A 27,096-nucleotide genomic window follows, 5' to 3' on the forward strand; every position below is an offset into this window, starting at 1 on the left:
GGGCATACCTCCCTTCAGAAAGACCTTGACAAATCTTCCCAGAGAAATAGGTGCAAAGTGGGACTTCGATACTCCCCTAGGCTAAGGTGATATGAAAATTATTGTATTCCTTAACAACCAGAGCTTTATAGCAGTGTTCTGAAAGGGCCCTGCTGGGCCAGCATTAACCCTTAATTCCTTGCATACAAAGTAGATTGTGGGGAGGGCAGGGGTGTCAGGACAGTCAACTCTAGACTTAAGGCAGCAGCCATGTACTACCCATGATGGCGGAAATGGAAGGCTTGAGTACTTGTAATGGCAGTATAGGTGGTCACCTGGGAGTGTCAGCCTTGATCCTGGGGTAACCAATGCTGAAGGGCAGAGAGGGGTCAGAGGCAGAAAGCAACCATTGTGAACCTACAGGGGTCCTAGCTTCAAGACAGGGTGGAGGGCTATGAACGGCTTCTCCCTTTGCTCCCTAGCAGAGATGAGGCAGACCCTGGCTACATGTTGAAGAGCAGCTCCAGGCCCATGGTGCCAACCCTGCATCCCTGTCTGATGCCTGTGCATACGCAGTGCCATGCCCACTGTCCCTGATGGGGCACACTCTGGAGGGAACATTGCTCTATTTCAGGGCCAGATAGCATGAAACTGTTAGAACTGAAAGAGACCCTGGAAATCAGCTAATCTGGGTTTTGTTTTGTTTTGTTGCTTATGGGGAAACTGAGACCTAAAAAGATAAAGTATAGAGCTATTGTATTAATGCCTGTTAATACCAGAGCTGGAATGAGCAGCAAGATGTCCGTGTTTCCAGACTGGTGTGTTTTCTATTGCCGTCTTTGCTATTATTCCAAGTCTTCATTATAGTTGAGGGGAAATGCCAGAATATCCTCAGGGCTGGCTTTACACATAGGTAAACACGATGTGATCAAATATGTTTCCTCAACTGCCTGTCATTGTGCCTGAAATTTTACCATCGGTGATTCATTCCTTTGGAACTTGAAGCTTTCTGGCCTTTTAGGGGGCAATAGATGGGGTGGGGGAGGGCACTGCTAAGCACCAAAAGCAGAAAGGCTTTGCAAACTGGACTCAGGTTATACAGCTGGAGGAGAGCTGTGACAGCTAGCTAGGGAAGAAGAGGTGGGCCAAGGGGGGCCATGGGAATTCACAACAAGACTCTGAATCCAAGGCCCAGGCCAACACTGACAGGGCAAGGATGAAATATTTGATATACCCACACCGGAAACTTCTGTCACACCCTGGCTTGGGAGCTCAGGAAACATTCCCCCAGGAGACCACACTGTGACCAGGAGGCCTGAATCACTGTTGTGTGGCCCGCACTGGGAAGAAGGGCGAGAGAATGAAGGATAACACCAGGCTCTCTGAAGTGGCTGCAGGGCACTTTATTAAGAGGAACAGCCTGGGCGAGGTGGCTGTGACAAGGGGATCTGTGAAGACAGAGAGAGGAGCCTGAACCAGAAGACGATGGGCTTCCGGCCTGCCAGAAGAGGCTAGTGGGGCCCAGAATACCTTGGCCTATGGCCAGGCTCCCTTCTCTCATTGCCTCTGAATTCCACCCCAGTTCAGCCTCAAAGCTGTGCGGTGCAGCTCTGGGTTTGACCAGCTATGGGGTCCAGTCTTCTGAGTATCTCCCTATTCAGTGTCAACTCTAGTTTTACATCCAAGGGACTTCAGGGTGACAATCTGGTAGCAATGAACAGAGAAAGGAAGGAGGCAAGGAGATTTGTCTGGAAACTCACTGCCTGGCAAGAGCCTGTGTTTCCTTAGCATATGTATTTATTTGGGTAGCAGAGAGTGCTTCTGGAGATTTACAGGTGCATTTTCACAGCAAGCATGGTATTATAATTTAGATTTTAGGTATACTTGGCAGGGGGTGGGGGTGGCTGGCAGGGGTGAACCTTCCCAGTGACTGCTGTCACTGCTGTCATCTCAGCTAGCCTGGATGAACCCTGAGCGTCGAATAAGAATTTCCACCCTCAAAGCCATTTCTGCCTTCTGACACAAGCCATGTGCTTCAAGGGGTGTCTCTGAAAACTTGAAGTAATTTCTACCCAGATGGCTCAGGTGGAGATGGTGGGGGCACGGGGGGGGGGCTTCTGTTGCAAGGAATTAGAAACCCAGAGAGCCAAGACTGTCTGCTTGTTCCATTCAAGCCCCCCGAACAATCTCCCAGCTTAAGGCCAGGTCATCACTAACCCAAGTGTCATGGACACTGCTCAGAGCAGACGATATTTCACAGAGCAGAGGCTCCTGCCCAGGTGTGGGATCAGTGAATCAGGAAAGACAGAATACAGTGCAATCAATTTGGGAGAGTCAGCCAGGATTTCTTTTAAGCTTTACTTCCCAGCAGCCCCCCTCCCACCTTGGAGACAGACTAATCCCTGACATTTGTCTAGTGGCTTTATACTTTTCAGAGCTCCTTCACATCCATTATCTCCACTGAGCCTCGCAAACAGCCCGGTGAAGTCGGATGGGAAGGTGTTCTGATCCCTGTTTGACCAACAAGAAAACTGAGGTCCCAGAAGGAGACATGACTCATCCAGGATCACACAATTGTTTAGTCAACAGATGAGGACTTCGAATGTGTTCCCTAACTTCCAACCCTGTGTTCTTTCACCGCCCAGGTGGCCTTCCCCACAGAACGGCGACATAGTGCCTGACGGTAGTAGACAGGTGCCAATAAATATTCACTAACTGAATGAATGGATAAGCTGGGGCAAGGCAAGGAATACAAGTTCCAAAACTGATCTGTTTTTTGGAACAGTATAGGACAGCAATGCTGTATTGTTTTTTGGAACAGTATAGGACAGCAATGCTGTATTGTTTGACCAGAGAGGAAGGAGTAAGAGATCTTTCCCATATCACAGAGAGATATGGAAACACAGAGAGATTGAGGAAGTACCACAGAGAAGCCCCGGGGCTTAATCACCAGCCAAGACTGCCCTCCCCTCTTCCTTTAGCCGAAGGGTGGTGCGAATGCGAAGGGGTGGTGAGGGTCTCACCTCACACCAGTACCAGGGAGTGGGACTCAGTCCTGGGGGAAAGGCACCTTTCTCATGTTCCCTGCTAGCCCCTGTGTCTCCCCATGTTCCCATTAGAGACTCCCCAGGTTTTGCTGTGGGAGGGATTCTGAGGATAGTGAGTGCCTGCTCCTTTAGGAGCGCCCCCCTCAACACATGCACATTTGACCCTCCTACCATAACCCAGATCTCATAGGCTTGGTGCTGGACAGAAGCTCCCTCCTCCTACCCCTTCTTCTGTTTCTGCAAGATCCACATATAGTAAGTGGCCTGTCTGAGTTAAGGAAGAGTGACCACCACCCCTGGCGTAGTTACTGCCTCCCAGGACCCCTCTGCCACGCTCCACCCCACCAGCAAGCTGATCCAGAGTCGCTGCAGGTCCCCTAGCCCACTCAGACAGCGAGGAAACAGGAGGTGGACTGCAGTATCATAAAGTGGCTTCTGAGGCAGGCAGCAGCATTCTTGAGACCTCTCTGGTCTGGAATCTTGCTCCCCTATTAATGCTCGCTTGTGTATGGTTGCTAGCTCCTGGGCGCCTCGGTTTTCTTTTCTGTACAATGGGGCGGGAGCTGGATTGAGGAAATAGATATCAAAGCACAGTGGCTGCACTTACGAAGTGCTGGCCCTGCGGCAGCTGCTTTCAGCCTCCCTTTCCCAGCTCTCCCGCTCCCCCCTGGGACCCGCCTGGAAGGGGCGCGAGGGGGAGGGGCGGGGGCTGCGGGGCGGAGTGGAGGGGGAGGGCTCCTCAGAGCGCTGGAGGCAGCAGACTCGGTGTTTACCAGCTGCTCACTAGCTAGTTCGCCACCTCAGCCGCGGCTCTGGGGCCGAGCCAGTCGCCTCCTTTAGATTCTGGTCACAGCAGGGGCTGGGTTTCTAAGGCAGGCGTGATCTTTCTTCCTACCGACGCTGCCGCGGCTGCTGCCACTGCCGGTACCGTCGGTGCTGGGCACAGCCAGGGGCAGCGCCAGGAGTCGGCGGCGAGAGGTTGCCCGGGCCGGACAGCCGCGCAGCCCCGGCCCGGCGAGGTGCACGACAGTAAGTACCACTCTGGGTGCAGCCGGCTCTGGGCTCCCCTGGGCAAGGGCCAGAAAGCTGGGTGCCTGGCCTTTGAAGCCGAGGTCTCGAATGGTAGGGGAGTCGGCAGCCCGGTGTTAGGGTCCCGGGCAGCCCTCACAAAGATAGGGTGGCGCTGGCATGGACCCCTGTTCCCGGGTGCGTGCCCGCTTGGGTGTCCGCGGTCGATGGACTGAGTTGGCCTGCCGTATCCGAAACCCGCCCCCCACCCAGCCCCCTTGGAGGCATTGGGGCATCAGGCTGCTCGTGGATCCTCTTCTCAGCACCCGCGAGGAAACTGAAAAGCAAATGCGCTGGGCTGGGGGTTGCGATGCCGGCGGAAAAGTGGCGGTGTGAGCGGGAAGTTTTCGGCTGGAGGTGGTGGGGGAGGGAGAGGAGAAGCCGAGAGAGCCGAGAGCAAGAATCCGGGGAGCAACCGCGGTGGGACGATCCCTCCAGGGGCGCAAGGCCACCCTCCCCGCCAGCGCAGGGCTTGCCGGCTCCAAGTTCTGTAGCAAGTGCAGCCCGGGGGCGCCCCAGGTCTAAAAATGCAAGTGCGGGGTTTCTAGGTGCCCTTTCTCCAGCGCCTTGGCGTCCCCAAGGCCCCCAGGCACCCAGGCAGGCCTGCCCTTGCATGGCTGGGCACTGGCACAGCTCCGCAGGGCTAGAAAACTAGCCGGCCCTACCAGGTGGTGCCTTACCTGTAGAAACTCGGCAAATGGGGATTGGCGGGCACCTACCCATTACTTCTTATGAGCTGTGTAAATAAAATTCAGGAGGAGGTTCTGAGATCATAAAAGCTAGTTTATCCTGAGCCACTCAGGCCCCCTCCCAGAGATACAGATCTCCCTTCTGCTCTGATGAGCATAGTAGCTGCCACTGCTGTGTGCCTAGCATAGTGCTAAGCCCTTTAAAGGTAAGGATAGTAGCTGGCCTGCTGCAGTTTTCATGTGCCAAGCACTGCCATAAAGTGCTTTTGCATGTGTATATTACTTAACCTTCACAGCAACTTTGTGAGATAGATAAAAATATTACCCCCATTTTACAGATGAGGTAATTGAGGCACAGAGAGGTAGTCAAGCCCAAGGTCCCACAGCTAGGGAAATTCAAAGCTGGAATTCCCACCCACTCTTACTTCAGCACCCACACGGTTAACTACTACAAATTTGATGAGAAGTTGGCTTTAATGAAGTAGTAAAATAGTGTTGGTTTTCCTCACAGCAAAGCTTATCTGTTGTGCTGATTTGATCTGAAGTCAGGGCCCAAGGTCTAAAGAGATTTGAATTAGTTTCAAATCACCCCCATTACATTCTTGGAGAAAGGCAAACCAAGTGGGCTATAACAGGACCACAGATCCTATTAGTAAGTGGCTAAAAATAACAACAATAATTACTATAGCTATTACTGATTGAGCACTTACTTTTTGCCAGCACTTTATGTATATATTTAATCCTCATGTAAGTCCTTTGAAGTAGGTACTATCCATGAAGAAACTGAAGCTCACAAGGTTAAGTCACTGGCCAGAGTTGGCGTTCCAGATGTATCTTCTCCAAAGCCCAGGTTGGAACTAATCATTGGCAGATTTTTGCCAGCGACAGAGCTTCTCCCATTGCCTTCCCCTACCAGGCTGCTGGAGCTGGCACTTCTCTTCCCAGGGCAGTTGCCCAGCGCGCTGCCCTGTCCTGCCCTTTCCCAGCCCTCTTTGTTAAAGGGGTTGTGTTAGTTGGCAAGAAAGGGCCTCCTAGTGAACTTGGAGCATCCGGCATGGAGGTGGGTTTTGTTATACTAAATGTCGTGCCTGTAAAATCAATAAGTTGTTCTGCTTTATAAGTTTTATTAATTAGACAAGTGTCTGGTCTGCTGCCTTGGAGTTGTTAATCCAACATTACGGTTTTATCCGAGTACCTCTCTTAGGAATTGTTTTTCTTAAAAGTTTTTAGAGCCTGGTCTTGCTCAGCAAAGCTTTTTTCTCACTCCTGGAAAGGGAGAGTGGGCTTGTTTCTTGGCCAACGCTTCCACAGCCCTTATTTGATATTTGAGTATAATATCTCTGTGCCTATCACTCTTTCTCCCTCCTTCCCCTAAGATGGCCTCTCTGCCCTGAACTGAATGTGGTCACATCCTCCCGGGGCTCTCCCTGTATCACATCTGCTTCTACAGTGGAGTCACTTTAACTTCCAGCTGTTGACCATGGCCCATTCACAGAGCTGGTCTCCCAAGGGCCAGCTTCGACATGGTCACACACACATGTGAGCCTTGTGACTTTGGTCTCCGTTACCATGGCTGTATCTCAGTGCAGCCCTGACAGTCCACCCTTTCTCCTCCATGCATCAGAAGTGTGTGTGTGGGGCTTCCATGTGTAGCTTTAGGGTAGTACATAGGACACTTGGCTGGTCACCCCAATGCTGGGCTGTGTTGTCTCTCTGGCCCTTTCTGAGTATACTACATGTTTTCAGAAGTCCTCTGTCTCATTTCTGCCACCGAGATTAAAGATTCCCTTCAGTTTTGCCTGCATTGTTCTGATTTCTTCATTTAATTGCAGTGGCTTAAATATCTAGAGGTTTCCCTCTTTACTGAATCTTCCTTATTATTCATTTGCTGTGATATGACATTCCTTTCCTGGCATGCCCTTCTCTGTCTTGTTCATCTGCTGAAATCCTATTCACCTTCACTGTTCAGCTAGGGGGTCTTCTGGGATTCATGGGGAGTGGGGAACAGACCCTCCTTTGTGTTTCCATAGTATCCTCTGCTGCCCCTTTCCATGCCATGGTTTTAGATTTGCATGCCTGCCCCCACCTCTGTCTGCAGTCGTCCTAAGGGGACAGCCTATGCCTAGTCAGACTCCAGTACCCAGCTCTGGACCTGGCACATATAGTGCCCAGTGAATTTTGGTTGCATGAATGAGTGAATGCATGAGTGCATGTTAACTAAAAGCTGGTGGCGGGAGCCTCTGATCCTGAGCCAGTGTCTCCACTAGAGCCCTCTTATAAGAAGGGATGTGGGAGCAGAGCTTGCGTTATTCTGCAGTGATATTCTGCAGAGTCCCAACTGTGAATCTTCATCATTGAAAAAACGACAAATGCACTCTGTAATGCCCAAACCTAAATGCTTGCCAGAGGGCTTTTTTGACTAATAGAACATTCTGGGTAACAGAGGGTGAGGCCCCCTCCAAAGTCATTTTTCCTTACCCTTTTGGTTAGGAAATGCACAGGTTTGCCTTTCTACCTCAGTGAGTCAAATCTGAGGTCCATTGGTGAATTGTGTTTCCCAGTTGCCTGTGGGTTCTTAGGAATCCCTAGGATTCGGTCTTCCCCAACCCTAGCAGCAGACAAGTGCATGGGCCCGCTAAGGGTTGCAACTTTTCTGCCAGGAAACAGACAGGGGTAGTCCACCCCTCACTTCCAAATACCAACATATTCTTAGATGGCCCACCAGCCACTTCCCCTTCCCTGATTCCATGGAATCTTTCCTTTTCTTTAGGAAAAACCTTCTAATACCTTCCTCTTTCTTAGTAGGGAGATGAAATTAGGCAGACTGAAAGGTGTCACTTCCTGAAGCTGTAGTTGGCATCTTCTGGATGTCTCCAGATGGCATGACCCGAGCTTACCAGGCCAGGCCTCTGCTCACATAACCTCTTTTTTGAGTTGCTTCTTGGCCTGATTTCGGCCCTGCCCCCACCCTGTGCTCCTGGATGGACAGGTTGGAGATGGTGCACAGAGGGAGAAGCCAGGGGTTGCTCCTGTTTGCTCCCTCCCAGGAGGTCAGCCTGACGCTTGCTGGGCATGGTGCCTAAGCCCATATACCCACCTGCATCATCTCAGGCACACAGGGGCAGATGGCATCTAGGCAGAGCAGCCAGATAGATGTGCTTTTCTCAGTCCAGCTATGACTAGACTTGACTGCTCATCTCACAAAGTCCCCAAGAGGGCACTGGGGAGAGGGCTTTACACCCCAGCAGAACCAGACATGAAGGAGTAGGGGAGGAGAAGAAAGAGGAGCCAAAGGTGTACTCACTGTCTCCCTGGGTAGGATCCAGCTGCTTATTTCTAGGCTCATCTTTCCCCAGCAGCCTTTACTCAGGCTGTGGTCTCCAGGCCCCCTGCCAACACCCCTGCTCCCTTCTGTCTCTGAGCCTGTTCTCCACACCCCCCTCTCTGCTTGGCCCCTCCTGTAGTACCCAGCTGCTGTCGTCCTCCTCTAGAAGCCTCCTTCTGCTGCTTCCAAAATCAGCATGTGGTGGACAAGGGTGAAGTGCGTAACTCCCAGGGTCCCTGCCAATGCTGAGATTCCTGGCAGTTTGACCAGAGTTCAGGGGTAGGGACATCTTAGGTGGCCCAGGTCATCAATGCTCAGCAGCCTACAGAAAGGAGGGAGACAGCACAGCCAGCCAGCCAGTCAGCCAAGTAAGCTCTCCTTTGGTTTTGGGAGGCTCTTCTGGGAGCCCTGTGCTGCAGGCACCTGCCAGGCACCCCACCCACCCAGAGGGGTACTCTTTGAGCCCCGGATCTTTGGCTGCTGGAGGCAGCTACTTGTTGGGATGTTCCCAGCAGCTCCTGCCCACACCTGCTCCCCCTATCTGGCCTCCAAGCCTTGTTTACAGTTCAGCCCTTGGCAGACGAGAGGCTAGGAGCCAAGAGCAGAGACAGATCTGGATGGCCAGGGACCTGCTCTTGGTTTCTCATTCTATGCCAGAGCTCTATAGCCCAGCCTGGCCTCAGAGAGATGTGTTCACTGAGGGAAGAAATCAGGCCTGCTGCTCCCTTCCCTGCCAACTCTACTTGTCCCATCACGGCCATTCCCTCCTACCTTCTGGAATTCTCTCCCCTTCCTATTTCACCCCTTGATCTCAATCTCTCTCATGAGAATAATATAGCCTGTGGTGGCTGAGGAATTGGCCCAAGTCAGGTCACTGTCCTGCGTCTCTTTAGGCCTTGTTAGATTTGCCCATCTGTGGAATAGGGAGGTGCCATTTCCTGTCAGTATGGCATTTTAATAGAAGTGCCCCCCAGGAAAAGCTGGACCACCCAAAGTCCGACACCAGGAGGCTATCATTATCATGTGGCCCTTTCACAGTAGCAGGAGCCCTGCGCTAGAGCTGGGGGAAGCTCAAGGGCACTGGGAGAGCAGGCAGCTTAGGAGCGCGCCTCTAAAAGGTAATGCAAACCAGAGTCCGTGGGCACGCGTTCCCTGCAGGGCTTTCCCTGTGCTTGTGCTTTCTCTTTCACTGCCACCGAGGCCCGCCTCTTGTCTCATTTCTACACCTCTGTTTTTCTCTGCCCTCCTTACCCCTCCCTCCTGGCTGTCTGGCCCCCTTTCTGCTCAGCTGTCTTCCCCTCCATTCCTCACCAGTCAATCTCTGTCTCTGATTTCCTCAGAAATACTAGGTGTGGTACATGGAAGGTGGGGGCTGGGGTGCCCAGGGCTCATTGGAGTGACATGACAGCTCCTTCAAGCTCCCGTGAACGGTTCATTGCTCTAGTTCCCCCTCACTGCCTCTGCCAGTGACAGGTGAGTGGGGGCTAAAATACAAGGATCTCCCCACTAACTCTGCCACAGCTCAGTGGCAGCAGATTCAGACCTTATGACCCACAGTGCCATATGGCACCAGCCTCACATCTGGCACATCACTCACATCTGTCACCTCCCCAGCAGGGAGAGTCTAAGTGCGTGTCTGGGCCTATTAGACAACATGTCTGAGTCTACTGGATGTGTAGCCTCTGTAGGGAGAAGTAGGGAGCGGTGTGAGAGGGCCCTTTGCAGTGTTCTGTCAGAAACACTGGGGTTGGTATTTTCTGAGGTAACTCTAGGCTCCCAGATATTTGTGAAATGACACATGGCATCCTTGGTCTCTCTACCTGCCCCTTCTTGACCTGCTAGACCAGGTGACAGGTGTTTGCATTCCAACCCACTGGAGAAAAGTAACTTTGAAAACTAGAAAAAGAATCCAGACACCAGCAGGTTTTCCAGAAAATGCTTGTCCAAGTTCAATGGAGGAGGAAGTTACAGGGCCTTGAAGACCTACAGGGAAAAAAGGAGGCGAGCCTAGGAAAGCAACCATATTATTTACCCAGAGACTCTCAGGAGTGGAAAGGACTATATCCAAGTTATCCTGCTCAGGCCCCACCCCCCCACCTTAGGCTCCAGCCATTTTGAAAGGAGACTTATTTTTCCTTTAAAGAAACATTCCTTCCCTAAGGAGGAATCACCATTAGACTTCTCTACCCTGGCATCCTCAAAAGGAGTGGGCCATGCTGGCTCCTGTTTCTTCTTAGATTGCAGCCCTCCTTGTCCTCTTCCTTTCCCTTCTCTCCCTAGCTTTGTCTTTGACCAGAGATGTTTCTCCCATGGTCTAGAATCCCACACAGCAACCCATCTTTCACATATGTATACAGAACCAGTAGGCATTTGATCATGAAATACACGGAATGGCCAAAGGATCCTAATCTGTATCTTCAAAATCACACCTATCTACACACCCATCCATCCATCCATTTAGAAAATATTAATTAAGCACCATATGCAGGTACTCTACAAGGAGATGAAGAAAACAAAAGCGATAGAATTTCTATTCTTGTGGGATTACATTACTTATGGGATATATTGTTACAGACAATCATATAAATGGATCTCTAAATACAGATGCTGACAGATCTCATGAAGGAAACAAACAGATTGCAGTAAAAGGAATAACAGCCAGCGTTAGCCTCTCTGTGAGGAGGTGCCGTTCAAATGGTGACTTGAAGAACGAAAGACCAGTCATGTGAAGAACGAGGGAAGAGGTTTTCAAGAAATGAAGACTATCAAGTGGGGAGGCCTCGAGGTTGAATAGAACTTGAGATGATCAGAGACTAAAAGGAGGCCAGTGCGGCCAGACCGCACTAGACAAAGTAAGAGTATTATAAGAAGGGTTTGCCAAGAGGGCCAGAGATCCACACAGGACCTTCTGGGCCATGGAAAAGCATTTGAGCGTTATTTATATCCAGTGGGAAACACCTTCAGGGTTTTAAGCAGGGGAGTGATACGATCTGATTTGGACTTCTGTAATATCTGTAGGTCAGATTTGAAGGAGCAGCAGTGCTACAGGAACATCAGCACAGTGGCTGCTACAGCAATCTGGGGGAGACACGGTGATGGCTTGAATTGGGTGATAGCTGTAGAGATGGAAACAGTTGGTGAGATTCTGAAAGTGGGGATATGGGAAGGGACAGACAGACTCAAGAATGGCTCTGAGATTTCTGGCTTGAGTCATTGAAGACATGTGGGCACCACGTTCTGAAATGAGGTAGACAGAGGTGGGCCTAAATGTGAACGGGAAGAAATCAAGAGTTCGGTTTTGGACATGTTAAGGTTGAGATTCCTGTAAGACATAAAAGTGGAGCCTTCGGAGTAGGGAGTTGGAATGGAGCAATGGGGCGCTCTCAGAGAGATGTGGATACAATGCAGATTTGGGATCTGTCTGCAGACAGATGTGTATGTAAAGCCAGGGGACTGATGAGATCACCTCGGGAAAGAGAGTAGAGGCTAAGTTGGGAAGAAATGCTGTACCTAGAGACTAAACAGATGAAGAAGAAAAGGCAGAGAGGTCACTGAAGACTAAGAAGAGAATCGTAGCAGCTAAAAAAAAAAGAGAACTTTTCAAGAAGGAGGGCACACAGCTGGTAAGAGATGAAGTAAGATGGGGACTGAGCAATGACGTGGAAGGCCATTGGTGACCTTACCAAGAGCACCTCTGGAATGACAGTTATGGAAGCCAGAGTATAATGGATTGTGGAGCAAGTTGGAGATGAAGTGGAGACAATATGTGTAGGAAATCTTGAACATTTTTGCTGTGAAAGGGGAGCAGGTAATGACGACAGTGCTAGGGATTATGGAGAAAGAAGTGGTTTCTGTTTGCTTTCTCAAGGATAGATGATTTCGAGCAGGACTCTGGAGAGGTGTACAGATGAAAGATTTAGGAGGAAACTGAATGCTCAAAGGAGCAAAATCCTTGAAAAGACAACAGGAGATAGCAATCAAGCATTGGTAGAAGAAAGGAAACATCCTCCATTTTAATAGGAGGGTAAAAGAGCTCATGGGTACAAAGGCAGACTGGATGGTGTTGAAATTTCATGGTAAGACAACGGAGCTCTCATTTATGGCTTCTGTTTTCTCCGTAACATATGGAATAACATCAGCTGAAACTTGTTGGGGCAAATGAGAAGGTGAGGAAGATGGAAGGGAGTGCTCTGAAATAGTCATTTTCATGAGTGAGACATGAGAAAGTGGTTCTGTTGAAAACCCATACCAGGCTTGTGATTGAAAGTCATCTACCCAATGGTGTGGTTTTTCTCCAGCTGCCTTCAGCTACTCAAATGCTAAAGTGGAGAATGTGAGTTCATCAAGTCACAAGATTTCACAATGCAAGTATAACAGAGGGAGAGAAAGGAAGGGAATTGAAGGCGTCTGTGAGAAAATGGTTCTAGGGAGAGATCAGGAGCCCTAATCAGGGCATGAAGGGAGATTAAGATAAGGAGAGTTTAAAGATAAAAGTGAATAATCAGAGGGAGAGTTTAAAGATAAAAGTGAACAATCAGAGGGAGAGTTTAAAGATAAAAGTGAACAATCAGGGAAGGCCTCTCTGAGGAAGTAACATTTAAACTGAGACCCCCAAGGATAAAGAATGGACTCCTTGTAGAATAAAGACAGAATTCCAGGAAAAGGACATAGGAAGTGGGAAGTTGACTAGGAGATCAAGATGCATTCCTATTACTCCTGCTTTCCTTGAATCCTTGTGGACGTCAGCCCTGAGGTCCATGTGGAGGTGGAACAGCAGGATAGATGTGGTGGCAGAGGGTGGGGTGACGGCAAGGGAGACGAGATGTGCGGGAGTATCTGCTCATGGATGTCGGCCCAAAGACTAGAGTTGGCAATGGAGTGAGTGACTGAACAAAGTGGAGGAAGTTGATGTTTGGAGAAGACCCCAGCTCACAGGTAGATGCCAAGTTCATTGACAATATTAAGAACTGGAATGGGCACACCAATTAGAGTGACTGTTATGAAAATAATACAAAATATATTTACAATAAGAAAGAAAGAAAGCAAAGAGGTGGAGACATAAGAACCCTTGTAGAAAATGGTGCTGTCACTGTGGAAAATGGTATAGCAATTCCTCAAAAAATTAAACCTATAATTCCTGTATCACCCAGTAGTCCCACTTCTGGGGTTAGACACAAAAGAAGTGAAAGCAGGGACCCCCCAAAATATTTTACAGATATCTCACAGTTCATAGCAACATTATTCACAACCATCAAAAGGTAGAAACAACGCAAGTGTCTGTTGACAGATGAGGAAAATGTCATACACTTACACAATGAAATATTATTCAGACTTTAAAAGGAAGCAAATCCTGACACATCTTTTAACATGGATGAACCTTGATGACATTAATGCTATGTGAAGGAGGCCAGTCAGAAAAGGATAAATATTACATAAGTCTAACAATATGAGGCTCCTAGAAGAGTCAGATTCATAGAGAGAGAAACTGAAAAGTTGCTGCTTGGAACTAGGGGGAGGTGAAGGTGGGGAATTGGTGTTCATCGGTCCAGAGTTAGTTTTGGGTGATGAGAAGTTCTGGAGATGGATGGTAAGGATGGCTGCAGTACAAGTGGGTATACTTAAGGCCACTGAGCTGTAAAAATGGCCCGTTTTATGTTATGTATGTTTTCCCACAATAAAATAAAAAGATCTGGGATGGAAAGGAAGATCACCTGTGAGTGGAAACTGAAGTTCTCTGTCAGACTGGCCACTTACCCAGGAAGTCACGGATAACAATGAGGATGGAGAAAGTCAGAGAGGTGGGTGGCAGGCATATCCTCAAAGGAGCAGGAATTTTGCAGAAGGAAGGAGGAGAAATGGTCTGGAGACAGAGTTGGCAAGCCTGGCAGCCTCCCACTCCACCTGCAGGTCCTGAAGATAGTGAGACTTGAGAGAGAAAATAAAACCAGCTTCCACTTGAGAAGACTGAGAGGTGGGCAAGTAATGTCTTCAAGGAATAAACCAGGCTTCCACTGGGAAGTAAGGTGAAGGGCACTTTCAAACAATAAGTCAATATTAAGGGAGATAGGGGAATTTGCTGTTGACTGGGGGCTCCACAGGACACAGCGGAAGGGTTTGAAGGAAAGAGAAGGGTGGAGTTGGGGTATGAACAGACCACTGTTGGGATGGGCTCTGAGGAATGATAAAAGGCTTGAGGGCTCCTGTCTATTGGTGAGTGACATTAGCAGGCATGTTAGACCTTGTAGGGTGTCTGCCCTTTGGGAATGTAGACTTAGAGGCATGTAGGAAGTCAAGGCTGGGGTCTCCAGCATGTCCCCACTTGTGTGGTGGCTTCAAGGAGGCAGTCTATTCTGATAGATAGCACTGGGCTAACCCTCAGTTCACCTCAGAAAACAGTCTGCTGATTCCTTCCATGGGGTTAATTTATTGCCTCCTGGGCAGCTGCCAACCACAGGTCGTTGGCAGAAATTGTGTAGGAAATTGGCTCTGAAGTCAAGCCAGACCTGGGCTGCCATTGTGGTTCTCCCACAGTGCAGATCCAGTGTGTGCCTTGAAGCCAGCTGCTGAACGACTGTCCCCAAATCTTGGGTTCCCGATCTGTAAAAAGGCAATAATGTGGCCTACTGGTGGGTTGTTGTGGGACTGGAGTGAGGTAACTCGTGGACAGTGCCTGGTCCCTAGCAAGGTCACAATGGATGGCAACCGTTGTTGTTTTCCACACTGTCCTCTCTTTCAGAATCGTCCTCACCTTATTCTCAGATGTCGCAAGCTCCCAGACTGTTCTGCTGACCAAACTCTTTAGCAAAGCTAAACAGTGCCCCACCTAGCCAGATTTCTCTCTCCTCCCTATCAGCAGCTTTCTGTCTTACTTCATGTATATCTAGAACCCTCCCTATTCTCTCATGGGGTAAATCACTACAGTCATTGAGCCTGTCATTTGCAAGAATTTATGTGTCCTTTCTCCCAATAGCATTTATGTTTTAACTTAGGCCTTCAATGCTATAATCTGACTGAATGAAAGCACCAAAATCCTTCCCACCTGGTCGTGGCTCTCTCATAACTTAAACACAAATTTCTCTCCTACTCGTGCTTCTCAGAGTATGGCCTGTGAATCAGTGAGTGGCACCACCTAGGAGTTTGTTACAAACTCAGTCCTTTCTCTAGACTTACAGCATCAGAGTCACTTTTGCTAACCCCGCGGATGCTGCACAGACACTTGCAAGTTTAAGCAGCGCTGCTAGCCTCAGTGAGGGCTCCTTTATGGAAGAAGGGTTTGCATCCAAGCTTCTTGTTAGAGGCCATTCCAGAGCCCTGGGGATGGAACTCCCATCTCTGCCACCAGCAGAAGATGACATCTCTGGGGGCCCAGCTGCCATGCTGGATCCTCTGGAGCTTCCTGGAGAGTCAGGCTCCCGTGATTGAAATCACAGGGCTAATTGGCCCCACATGGCTCCAGATCTTTCAGTTTGTGAGGGGGAGTGACAAGACTCCCCAAGGAGCCAACCACATGTAAAGAAAAAAGAGCCAAAGGCAAGGAGGGATGGGGAACGCAAAGCTGATGCCTAGGAGTCTGTTAGAGATTCTGTCTTTTATACCCAGTAGGCCAGGGCCAGAGCATCAGCCCCGAATCCATCCATCTCAGCTCACCTGTCCTTTCGCCACGTCCTGCCTAGCAACAGTCGTCAGCATGAGCGCCAGCTCCTGGACCCTCTTTGGATGGCCACAGAGGATCCTTTTAGCCACTAGACCGGGCACCCACAGAGAGCCAGGCTGTCTGAGAGTCATCTGCCTGGAAAGCCAGGAGACAGAATACCTTATGAGTCTCTTCCAGGCCAGGAGTTGATGAGGGAAGGCCTGGATTGTGTGAAGCCGGTGAAGTTTATCTCAGCCACCCCAAATAATGCTGCCAGTGATATCGCCACCTCTACATCTGTGTGCTATGTTTAACCTTCCAAAGTGCTTCTGTAGCCATGATCTCATTTTATTCTCCCAACAATGCAGAGAGGCAGGTTAATTAGGATGTAGGCCAGCCATCCAGACTCGCCAGGAGTCTGGAGTGAGGTGATGGAGACTAAATAGCCCACAGGTTCAGGAGCCCGGAGGGTATAGATGGGGCTGCCAAGATGGGGAGCCCTGTCTGAGATGCCTGGGTCCTTACTGTGCTTCCAGCTGCTTTGGGACTCAACTTCCATCACTTACCTTGGAAGCTGGAATGGAGGAGGCGCAGTATCTAACTTATTTGACAGGACAGCTAGAGAATATGAAAGCACCCTTCTCAGATGAAGTAATGCATGTAAAACTACAAGCAATCACATGGTTATAAAGTGTTGTTGTCATTAGGCAGAAGAGAAAGATGAGGTCCTTACCTGGGTCACTGATTAGAGAGGTCAAGTCTGGCACAGGATGCTGGGTTCCCTTTGGGAGTCTTGGGTAAAAAGGGAACAGAATGGATAAAGGCATTTTGTGCTTTCAGGCAAACAACAGAAGCAAAGTGCAGGCCCCAGAAACAAAGCTGGGAAGGGTAAGTGGACTATACACATTGGTTACTTCATAATTCTAATTTTGCTCAGGGTTGCTCTATTGAAGGGACCAGAAGCCAAACATCTTTCAAAGTCAAATTGCCGATCCCCACCCCCACCTCCCGCCAGGAGGGCTGTCACGTGATCTGTGGACAGCTGAGCTCCTGTCATCCATCACTGCTTGCCTTCAGTGTCACTCCCAAATCTCCTGGCACTTAGCAAATTTCAGAGGGGCTCAGCTGCCGACACTGGAAGATGCAAACCCCAGAAGAGAAGAAGCAACGTGCATTATAAAATGGTCTTCTGCCTGCCAGTGGAGGGGGTTCTTTCCTGACCACAGATGCCTGGGAAGGCCCAGAGAGTGTGAAGACAGGGGTACTTACAGAATTAGAGGAGGCCCTGGTTAGGGGTAAGTAGTCACACTCAGATAGGGACAACTCACAACCTATGGACTAACGTGCTCCAGTCATACCCGTGGCTGTGGAAGTGCTGGGTCCCCTGAGGAAGATGGGGGCTTCCCATAGACCAAATTCGGCATCTCGGTCTTCCTATCACTGTCCTTTCCTGGCCCCAGTTCCCACCTCCTCCTCCTCCAAACCCTCTCCAGAACCTCCACCCCTCTCCCTGAAGCCACCTTTGAGCCCCCTTCAGTCTTCATTATACTATCCTCAGTTACCATGCTAAATCCTTTGTTTGCTGTATAACCATCTTTTATATCCCCTACTAGAATGGAGGTTCTTTGAGGGTAGAGAACCATAACGTGTCTTGTGTCCCTGGAGGCTCTGACTGCTGAGTAGGCACTCAATAAATACTTGTTGATGGCTTCATGTGAGTCAAAAGAGGAAAGCAAAACCCTGTGTCACAAAAGCTCGCAGCTCTTTGGCTCCAGGAATGTCTGTGTTCCTCAGTGTTGGCGGTGCCTAAAGGCCCAGTGGAGACTCAAGTGTCCCCAGCTTCGGATAAAGAAAAAGGCCGTGAAGTGGAGGCTGAGGTGGCCGGGACTCTCTGGGTTCAGGACACAACAGAGCACTTCTCCGCTCGCCTGGATATGCCTTGCTGCCTTTTGCTGTGGCTCCCCTCACCACAGACTAGCCCTCCAGCTTGCCGGACTGGCACCCCTGCGGAAGTGAGCTGGCATCCTGTCTTCCCAGAAAGAAGGCCCTTTTAGTGCCGAGGAGATTGGCTGATGGAGACAAAGGGCTGGCTTCCAAAGCAGCCCTGGGGGCAAGGCACACCATGGCTGCTGGAATCTTCTGCAGCTCCCTCAAGGCTGAGCTCCTGCCTGCCACCAGGAGTAGAAGCACGAGCCCAATTCCACCCTCGCAGAGCCCCTGTCCCGGGAGAGTGACTGCCCAAGTCACCAGCCAGCCACGTTCCAGCTTCCAACAGACTTTCTATTAAACACCTGTCTTGCCAGTGTGTGAGGGAAGGAGCCAGTTTCTGAATTCACCTTGACTTCAGGAGGCTTGACTTTATCCTAGCAGCCCCTTTGGCCTCCCTAAATGGCACTAGACCCCCAAACCAGCCTGGGGGCAGCTAGAGTCGATGTGGCAGGGTCACGTGAGCCATGGTCATCTATGATAGAGACAAGCCCAGGACTGTGGATCCTCTTTGATGTATAATTACTCTAAATCTCCCCCCACATAAATAGTCCTAGAGCTCCTCTCTAATTACTGAATTTGTGTCCTGATAAACATCCTAATTGCCTGAAACCATTTGCTACCAAGGAATTTGGTATTCTGCGCTAGTCAACATTCTCATAGTGTCAGAACCTCCCACTTCTTTTAAAACCCTTCGACTAGTTTGATTAATTAGCTGCTGGCCTTCTGTACTTTCTTCTGAAGGTCCCCACCTGGAACCTTAATTTTCAAAACATACATACTGAGCCTGGAGAATAAGCCCTAGCAATTAGGCCGGAGCCAGGGGATAGAGAGATGGCAACTCTGGGAGCTAAGGCTCTGGGCCCCTCTCTTCCACCTGCCCTGCCTTGCCTGTGGGCCAGTCATTCATCTCTTTGCCTCCTTCCCTGGCCCAGGCCCCCCAGTGCTCTCGCACGCTCCAGGCTCTCCTCCTTTCCACCCCCAGGCTCTTCATTGAAATACTGCGCTCAGCCCCATCTCCGCCTGCCGTATGCCTTTTCCAGGCCTGTGCTGGGGAACCTTTATAAAGTCCTTGTGTAATTGCTAAGCTTCAGTACCTCAAGTTGTGGGCACCAGGAGAACCATCTGGTCTCTATCCCAGGTGTTAGGACAGTGATTTCTCTTCTCCTGGCTCATGTGGGGTTCGGGTCTGCAGGTAGTCCCAGGACACAGCTCCCCTTCTTGCTCATGGGAGCCGTTTCCCAGTTGTTCCACTAACTGAAAGAAGTTGGCATTATATACGATTGTGTAAGGTAATGGTCCTCAACATTAGCACATTTGTCTATATATGCCGTCCAAATCGCTTGTTTTTATATATAACCCAAGGGATAGTCAAGTTTAAAATTGCACAAGGACTTCATGAAGATGCTCTAAATTCTGAAATGACTTCATATGCCTTCCCCCACTCACGTGCTTATTTTGTGGGCTGTTCCTTCCAGGTTTGGGTTTCCCTTAGTGAGTTACCAGCCAATTTGAGGGGGTCATGCCAATTAACCATTGGAATAACACATTTGCTTTCAGGTGCCTTCTAGTGTCCCAATTTCCTGGACGAAGGGACTGAGTCTAATGACAGCCTCTGTGGCACCTGTCTCCTCTGTGGGCTCTGGCCCTGTAGGCAAGTGCCTTCTCCTTCCTAGACACCTCTTTCTCCTATCTGAAATGTGAGGCTGCCATCACCTCCGCTGGTTCCAAAGGATGTAGGAAGCGAAGCTCATGAACTCCCAAGTGCCTGATGGGTGCCCTTTGCCACTGGTTCTGAGGCTTAGGTGCCTTTGCGTCTTGTTTTGCTCCCATCTTCCCCCTCCCCCGGTCATGTGATGCAGGAAGAGAGCTCAAATGCTATGGAATGTGAGCAGCTGCCAGCGGAAACTCAGCGACAAGTGACCATTCACCGAGACCCTATATATGGCTTTGGCTTCGTGGCTGGCAGTGAGAGGCCTGTGGTGGTGCGATCTGTGAGGCCAGGTAGGTGCCCCTCAGAGTGTCCCCCTAGCCCTGGCTCCTGTCCCCCAACACCTACACATCTTCCCAGCAAGCAGAGCTCCCGAGTACACACTGTTGCCCAGGAATTCTTGAAGAGTGGGTGAAGACTTGCCAACCAATTCCTGTGAGGGAGCTGGTCTTTTAAGACTGAGCACCACAAACCATGGATGTGGCTTGGCGCCTAGCCAGAGGCCGCAGTTCATGGCTTGATAGGGTCTGAGTCTTAATAAAGCTTCCCTTTGAGTGGAATTTTCATGGAAGAGCCGTGTTGCCTTGGATGAGAAATACCCATTCAGTTCAATTCAACAAGTATTTATAGATTGCCTACTCTAAGCCCATGCAGGTTGGAGGGGAGTTCAAGACACAGTTCCTGTCCCTGAGAATCTAACCATCAGGCAGTGAAGAGTGGAATATGCTCATGAAATAGGTCAGCCATTCAAGACTGGAACAGGACCCAGTGAGGGGCAGGAGAGGAGAGGAGAATCAAGTCTCTGAACACACAGTGGCAGGAACGACATCTACCCTTAATTAGTACCTACATCATCTTGTTTAATCCCCACAGCCAAAGCTGTAAGGTAAGTGGTCTCCCATTTTATGAATGGGGAATCTGAGGTATAGAGGAAATGACTCGTGCGAGGTCACTGAGCTAGAGCACAGCAGAGCCAGCATATGCACCTGCTGTTTGCTGTGTTGGCAGTGCGGTTTGAATGGGACCATGCAGGAGGCACAAGCAAAGGCCTGCCTGAACCGTGGCAGCATCGAGAATGAAGGGGGAGAGGGCTGAAGCATTGTTTTGTTCCGGATCTGTTAGGCAGTGACAGAAAAGACAGACTTAAAGGAGCTTTATTCCTGATTTGCTGGGCCTGAGGCTTTAGATGTTTACAACAGTTTCTCGCTCAGTCAAGAGGAGCAGCCGGAGTACAAACTGGTCTTGCAGAAATTTGATGAATTTTGCAATCCTCAAAGGAAAAGAAAAAGAGTTTTTGTGAGCTCGCTCTTCAACTAGAGGGCATAGAGAAAACAACATTTCAGTACAGGAGTGTGTGGCCAACCTAAGGCTCCGGAGCCAGTCATGCAGTTTGGCAAAAGGTTTTTGACTCTGATCAGAAAGCAAATGTGTCTTAGGAAAGAGGCAGCAGATAAAATTTTGTCAAAGACCACCGGGAGCCCTTGCTTCAACTCCGCAGGAGACAGGATTCACAGGGCCCTAGGAGGCCCCCCAGGCCTACACTAAGCGTTCGGCTGCAAGCCGTATGAGAATGAAGAGGCAGAGCTGGAGGAGAGGAAAAGAAGGAACACTGCAGGTGAGGGCTGCATAAAGCCCGGGCCTGGCAGGCACAGCCCTGGAAAGACAGGCTGCGCTGCAGAGCGGCTTCCAGCCCAGGTGGCTCTCGAATGCAGAGGGCTTGTTTGGTTCTGCTTTGGAGACCGTAGGAAAAGACAAGATGTATCTTGTAGAGGAGCGGTTATGCTTGAGCCAGCCAGCAAACCATTCCGTGAAAGCAGCAGTAGCAGTACATCAGTATGAGCACGGCCATCACAGAGCCACGGCTCGGGAGCGAGGCAGAGACAGTGGGAGGAAAGAAGTAGTGACCTCCACCTAGCAGACCAGCATCAGGGCAGAACTAGATCAAAGGAATGCAGTAAGTTGAAGGAATTGTCTACCATGTATCCGAGTCCTGCCTACGTCAATAAGCTGTCTGAAGTATTGTCCATTCATCATCTCACTCTCCCAACATTCTTGTGATACATAGACGCTGTTATTTTCCCCATTTTACAAATGAGGAGAGAGACTCACGGAGATGAAATGTCTCTTCCTAGATCCCACGCTAGAGAATTGCAGCTCTGGGATTAGAAGCTAGGTCTAGCTGGCTAAAGACAACCTCTTCACCACCAGGGTCTCCCCTCCTGAAGACACTGTACTGTCCGGGACTAATGGGCTGAAGGCCACTGCACGTCAGGTGCTGAGGCTGGCACAGCCTCGCACAGACCACACTCCAGAGCCATCCAGCAACAAATGACATTGTTCTTGAATTGGGGCAGCACACTTCTCTGTAGAGAGAGGGGGCAGTTGGCATCTGACCCATTAAAGTGAACGCAGCAAGTGTCAAGTCTGCTCTGAGAGTGGAACATGTCATGAAATATTTCTCTGGGGTCTGAATTAGGGTGGCTCTCACCTCTCCTTCTCCCTGCATCTCTGAAAGCTTTTTTCCCAATCTTTACCAGACACAAGAGGTAGGATACATAGCCCGTGACATCCTTCTGCCCCACCCTTTGCCTCAACCAAGGAGGTAGGGCCCTCAGGCAAACTTCTTTCTTAACCTGGACAGTAGACGAGTAGGAAGAGGCAGACTGCTGACTGCCTGTGACCAGGGGCCTGCGCCTTTTTCCCTCGGTGCTTTGGAGGATAGCATCTCTCAGTGTGGAAAGAAAAGTAAACACTTGGGTCTTTTAGTGCATCCCCTGTCTACAGGCAAGTGAATGCCTAGACCATTGTAGACCAGAGAATAATGTTGACGTAAGAAGACCGCTCCCCCTCCTGCCATCCCCTATAGCATCTTCAGCAGTCTGGAAGTCATTCCATTGTGAAATGGAAGTCTGGGTTCCTCTTTCGAACCAAGCCAGAGAGCATGTATTAAGCTCATCTGAGGCCCAGGCCTGGGCTGGGGTCTTCTGCTACAGAGGTCCACTCCATCCTTTCTTCAGTTCTCTGCCCTGCAGCTGCCATTGGCGGCAGTGGCCAGGAGCTCCAGTAGTGCTCCTGCTCCTCCCAACCTACTCCGGCCTGGGCCTGTGCCTTGTCCCACAACCCTCAGCGCGCTTCAGCTCCCACCGACACTGGCAACTCCAGCCCAGACCTGTGCTTTCCTAGCAGCGGCTCTAAGCCCTCACACCTCTCTCCTCTCCTCTGCAGGAGGCCCCTCTGAGGACAAGCTCCTGGCTGGTGACCAGATTGTGGCTATTAATGAGGAAGACGTGAGTGAAGCCCCCAGGGAGAGGTGCATAGAACTCATCAGGTAACGGGCCTCTTGGGCCTTGGCAGGGAGCTGAGCAGTCCCTCTCCCCCTGTCCCAGGGGGCTACCACTGTCCACCTTTACTCTAAGAGAGGCGTCCTCCCAGGCAGAGCAGCCTAGTGAGCCCCCTCGAAGAACAAGCTCCTGTGAGAGCCTCGCCTTATCTCCTCTCTGCCCAACTACTCCCCTTACCCAGACCCTTTGGATTTTTGACTTACTGTGCAGTAGGACAGACCAAGTAACTGACGAGAACCAAACAAGCCATTAAAGGAACACTGAGAGAAGCACGGTGTGAGAAAGACATAGTTTCTCGCCTTTTCACACCCCCACCCCAAAATCCCAAAGAGAAGTGCATCCAAATTCCTAGTCAGAGGATTAAGGAAGGGAACCTGCCATTGTAGATTTTGCTTATGGTGTGTGTGACACTGAACACCCTCCGCAGATGGGCGCAAGAGAAAGAACAGTATACAGGCACCTCCACCACCTGTACATGGGAGCGATCGCGCTGACTTCATTTCCCCTCTTTTACCACTGCACAGCACACATGCACACCATCCACAACATACAACCCCATCTATACCACACACATACCATGTGTACCACACGCACCACACGTATCACATGTACATATAACCTTGGCATCGTGCACACTGCACACACATTGTGCATGCCACACACACACCAGCACCTATACCATAGACACACCGTGCATACCACTCACCATACTGGTCAAACATACCAAACATACAAGCACAACATCCACAGCATACATGCCACATACACACCATCTCTACCTTACACATACCATGCATAGTAAACACACACACCATGCAGATCACAGCACACATGCCACAGACGCACACACAACATCTCTAACAACCACAGCACATACTGCGTGCAGCATGCATATCATATCACACACCACAGGTGCCCACACACACAGCATGCATACCGCACACGCATGCGCACACACACCGTCTATGGCATACACATGTGTTGCGTGCCTTCACACATCATACCTACTACACACAACTCACCCATGCACATACCCAATGGATATCACCCCACAGGTGTGCACACACCACTTACAATACACAACCATGCACACCACACATGCATCCACGCACACACCATCTACACCGCACACCCACATGCATACCATATCCCATGCAGACCGTACTACCGCACACACTATGTACACCTTCTATCACACATACACACAGTATGCAAACTGCACACAGCTACCCCACATACACACACACCAACTATATACCCCCTTGCCTACATCTGTTGAAAAAGAATAGAGAAAATAGGTGCATGGGTGAACTGGTGGTGGAAAATTCTATGGGGACTCCACTTGAGAAAAGAAGCAGACATTGTAAAAAAAAAGAAAAGTGAAAAAAGATGTAAAATACATATAAATAAACATTTTTAAAAGATTTTTCAAAAAGAATATATGGCAGAAGAACCCCTAAAAAAAGAATGAGAAGATAGAAATAAAGGCTCTAAATTGTGTGGGCTACTTTGGGGGACCTTGACTATCTCCCCCAAATGGAACCACGGTGCTCTCTCTGCCTCATGTGGTCGGTTCCATCTCCTTCAACCCCTCTTGTGGTGTTTCCATCTCACTTTTCTTGTGCCAAGAGCCCATCTGCCCCCAGTGTGCCACCCTCACTTTCACAGGCAGGCTTAGCACTCTGTGTATGGAACAGTACCCTCACTAACTTGGGGGGGGGGGCTGGAATGCTCCCTTCTGAGGTCCAGAGCAGGTCTTTCTTCCATGCTGCGCATCAAGCCCTAGATCTGGGAATGTGTCTGCTTCCTATTAACCTTCAGTTTGTCTCCTCCACGCTCAGCTGTCCATTGCATTCTCCCACTCTCCACCCTTCACTACCACACTAATATGGGTGCATTCTTTGAACCCCACAGGGTGTGTTGGGGTTTTTTTTAGCCTACCTCTTCAGAAGTCTTTGCTTCTAGTAGATATCTTTGAACCCTAGAACAAGGTAGCCCAATTTTGTGAGGGACTCCAGAGCATTCACAGTCAAGGCAGAACTCACTCTTTCGATTAGCTCGGGGTGAATGAGTTATTCATTTATTCATTCAGTCAATATTTATTAGCAGCTGTCTAATATACACCAACTGCTGTTCTAAGCACTAAATATATAGCAGCGAATAAGACAGAAAATGCCTCCCTATTGATATTTACATTATAGGCAATAAATACAGTCCATACATAACAGCACAGTGTACTAGCAGTTCATGAATGTTGTTAACCAGAAAATGGATGAAGGCAAAGAGGATGTAAAGTGCTGTGCACAGCATGGCCAGTGTCAGCCTCATAGAGAAGGTGACATTTGAGGAAAAATTTAAAGGAAACGAGGGTTTTGGAGACAAGAGAAGAACCACCTCAAAGAGCCCAGGGCAGGAATGTGTTTGGGAAGAGGGGATGTCAGTGGAACAGCCGAGATAAGGTTGGGGGAGAGCTGTAGCTGTTAAGGACTTTGGCTTTGTTTAACATGAAGTGGGGAGACCTGGCTGGGGCTGGAGCAGGTGTCACATGAACTGATTTATACTCTGCCCCTGCCCTGTTCAAGAACCAGGGAGCAAAAGCCCTGTTCAGGTTTTCCTTCGTGTTTTCTTTGCCACACAACTCTTTCCACCCCTCGGGAGCTTCCCAGCTCCTGGGACTGATTCATCCCTGGATTTCACTTTATTTAATACGGAGCATGTTCACTATAAGCAGGAGCCCTGGCCTTTCTTGAATCCCTAGTATCCAGGGCAATTTGACTCGAGTATCCTTGTTCCAGGAAACATCTGAAAGATATCAGCAAGGAGAGGGCAAGCTCCTTCGAGGCAAACTCCTTCCATTTCCTTGAGTTCTTTCAAAGAATTGTGTGTCCCTGGGAGAGATTTTCATACCTCACAACCTGTTAGAACATTGGCATAATCCTTGTCAATTTTGAAACTCTTCTGAATATTTGCTATCTGGAGAGTCTTCACTTCCATCTGGTGCTCCCTGGTTCTCATTTTTTGATCCTTCAATTAAAACAAATCTGCTGAGTGTGAGTCATGGTGACCAAATGACCTCCTTGGGGTTTTTCCTCTGAATTTCTCCTCTTGCTTAAATACCAAATTGCCAATAATCATGGTACATGCTTCCCAGGACTTTGACTGTGTGCCCTTTGAGTTCCATAATTTAGGCCTTTAGCTTTCCTTGAGAATTTTCTAGTCTACAAATAAAATTGTTCGTATGATTTGGAGATTTCTACAGAGAAAATGTGAGAAGGAATATAAAAAGAAGTCCTGAAAAATGTCAACCCCGGCAGTAAGGGTAATACCATCTTGCAGGTGCCTGTGTGAACCTTTATGAATGGTTTATGTCAGTGAGCACGGTGATGGGAGGTGAGACTGTGATGCAGATATTCAGATTGCCCTCTGTCTTAATCCATGTACCTCAGTACAGCCCAGGGGAAAATTCTGGGTAGCTTCTTGTGCTAGATGAATACCTAGTACGTGACACACTGCTCTCTTGTTCCCTTTTCTCTCTGTAGGAGTGCTAAGGAATTCATCGTTCTTACAGTTCTGCACACTCATCAGGTGAGTGAGCCTTTTTGTCACCTGCCCTTCTTCCTAGCCAAGACAAGAGGATGCCATATTGGAAGGTGCCACTGACCGGGCAAGAGGTGGTGGTGGGGGAGGGAGGCCATGACCAACAAATTGTGAGCCATGGATTTAGGGGTGAATTCAAAGAATAATTTCTGAACATCTTGGGTACTCTCATATCCAAGGCTTGAGAATTTTGAAGGGCTGTTCAGTGCTGCATTCTGTCCTTTGCCTTCTGCTTCACCTCCCTTGCACCACCCTGTTCCAGAGATAACTTCTACCTCTTTTGTGCTGTGCTCCATCAAAATTTACCTTACAGTGTCCAGCTCCCATAAAGTCTTAGCAAATGGTGAGTGCTAATCTTGTTCACTCATTCACACAGCTATTTACTAAATGAACAAAAATGTATGAGATGCAATATCATAGCTGGGGGCTTTCATATAAAGTTGTGGAGAGGTACAGTTGGACAAACAGATTCCTCTTTGTTCCGGTACAGTCACTAACTGGCTATATGACCTTGGGTGAGTCATTTTCCTTTTCTGAACCTGTATTCCACATTTGTAAATTGAGGGGTTTAGACTAAAACAATGTTCCCAAATTTGCCTGGTAATTATCAAGAATGCTTATTTAAAATGAAAATCTTGAGGGGGATGGGAGAATGGAAAAAGTTAAAAAGTGAAAGTGAAGATCTCTCGGCCCCTCTCTTCAAGAACTGGAATCAGAAAG

General features: G+C 49.3%; 1 protein-coding gene across 2 annotated transcripts in view; it reads left to right on the top strand.

The window, feature by feature from the left end:
• The first annotated feature begins 3,991 nt into the window (after positions 1-3,991).
• FRMPD3 (FERM and PDZ domain containing 3) overlaps positions 3,992-27,096 on the top strand; it is a 74,248-nt gene continuing 51,143 nt past the window's right edge. Inside the window, exons 1-4 of one of the 2 annotated variants that reach the window (XM_012727245.1) lie at positions 3,992-4,055; positions 19,590-19,731; positions 22,664-22,766; positions 26,319-26,364. In XM_012727245.1, coding sequence (XP_012582699.1) covers positions 19,608-19,731; positions 22,664-22,766; positions 26,319-26,364 — 273 coding nt within the window. In that variant the 5' untranslated portion in view covers positions 3,992-4,055; positions 19,590-19,607. Of the gene's footprint in view, positions 4,056-19,583; positions 19,732-22,663; positions 22,767-26,318; positions 26,365-27,096 lie in introns of those variants that run through there. The other variant, XM_012727244.1, reaches the window with a different exon arrangement.

The sequence above is a fragment of the Condylura cristata genome, unplaced genomic scaffold (genome assembly GCF_000260355.1).
Source record: "Condylura cristata isolate star-nosed mole 26May11 unplaced genomic scaffold, ConCri1.0 scaffold00019, whole genome shotgun sequence".
In the NCBI taxonomy this organism is placed as follows: domain Eukaryota; kingdom Metazoa; phylum Chordata; class Mammalia; order Eulipotyphla; family Talpidae; genus Condylura; species Condylura cristata.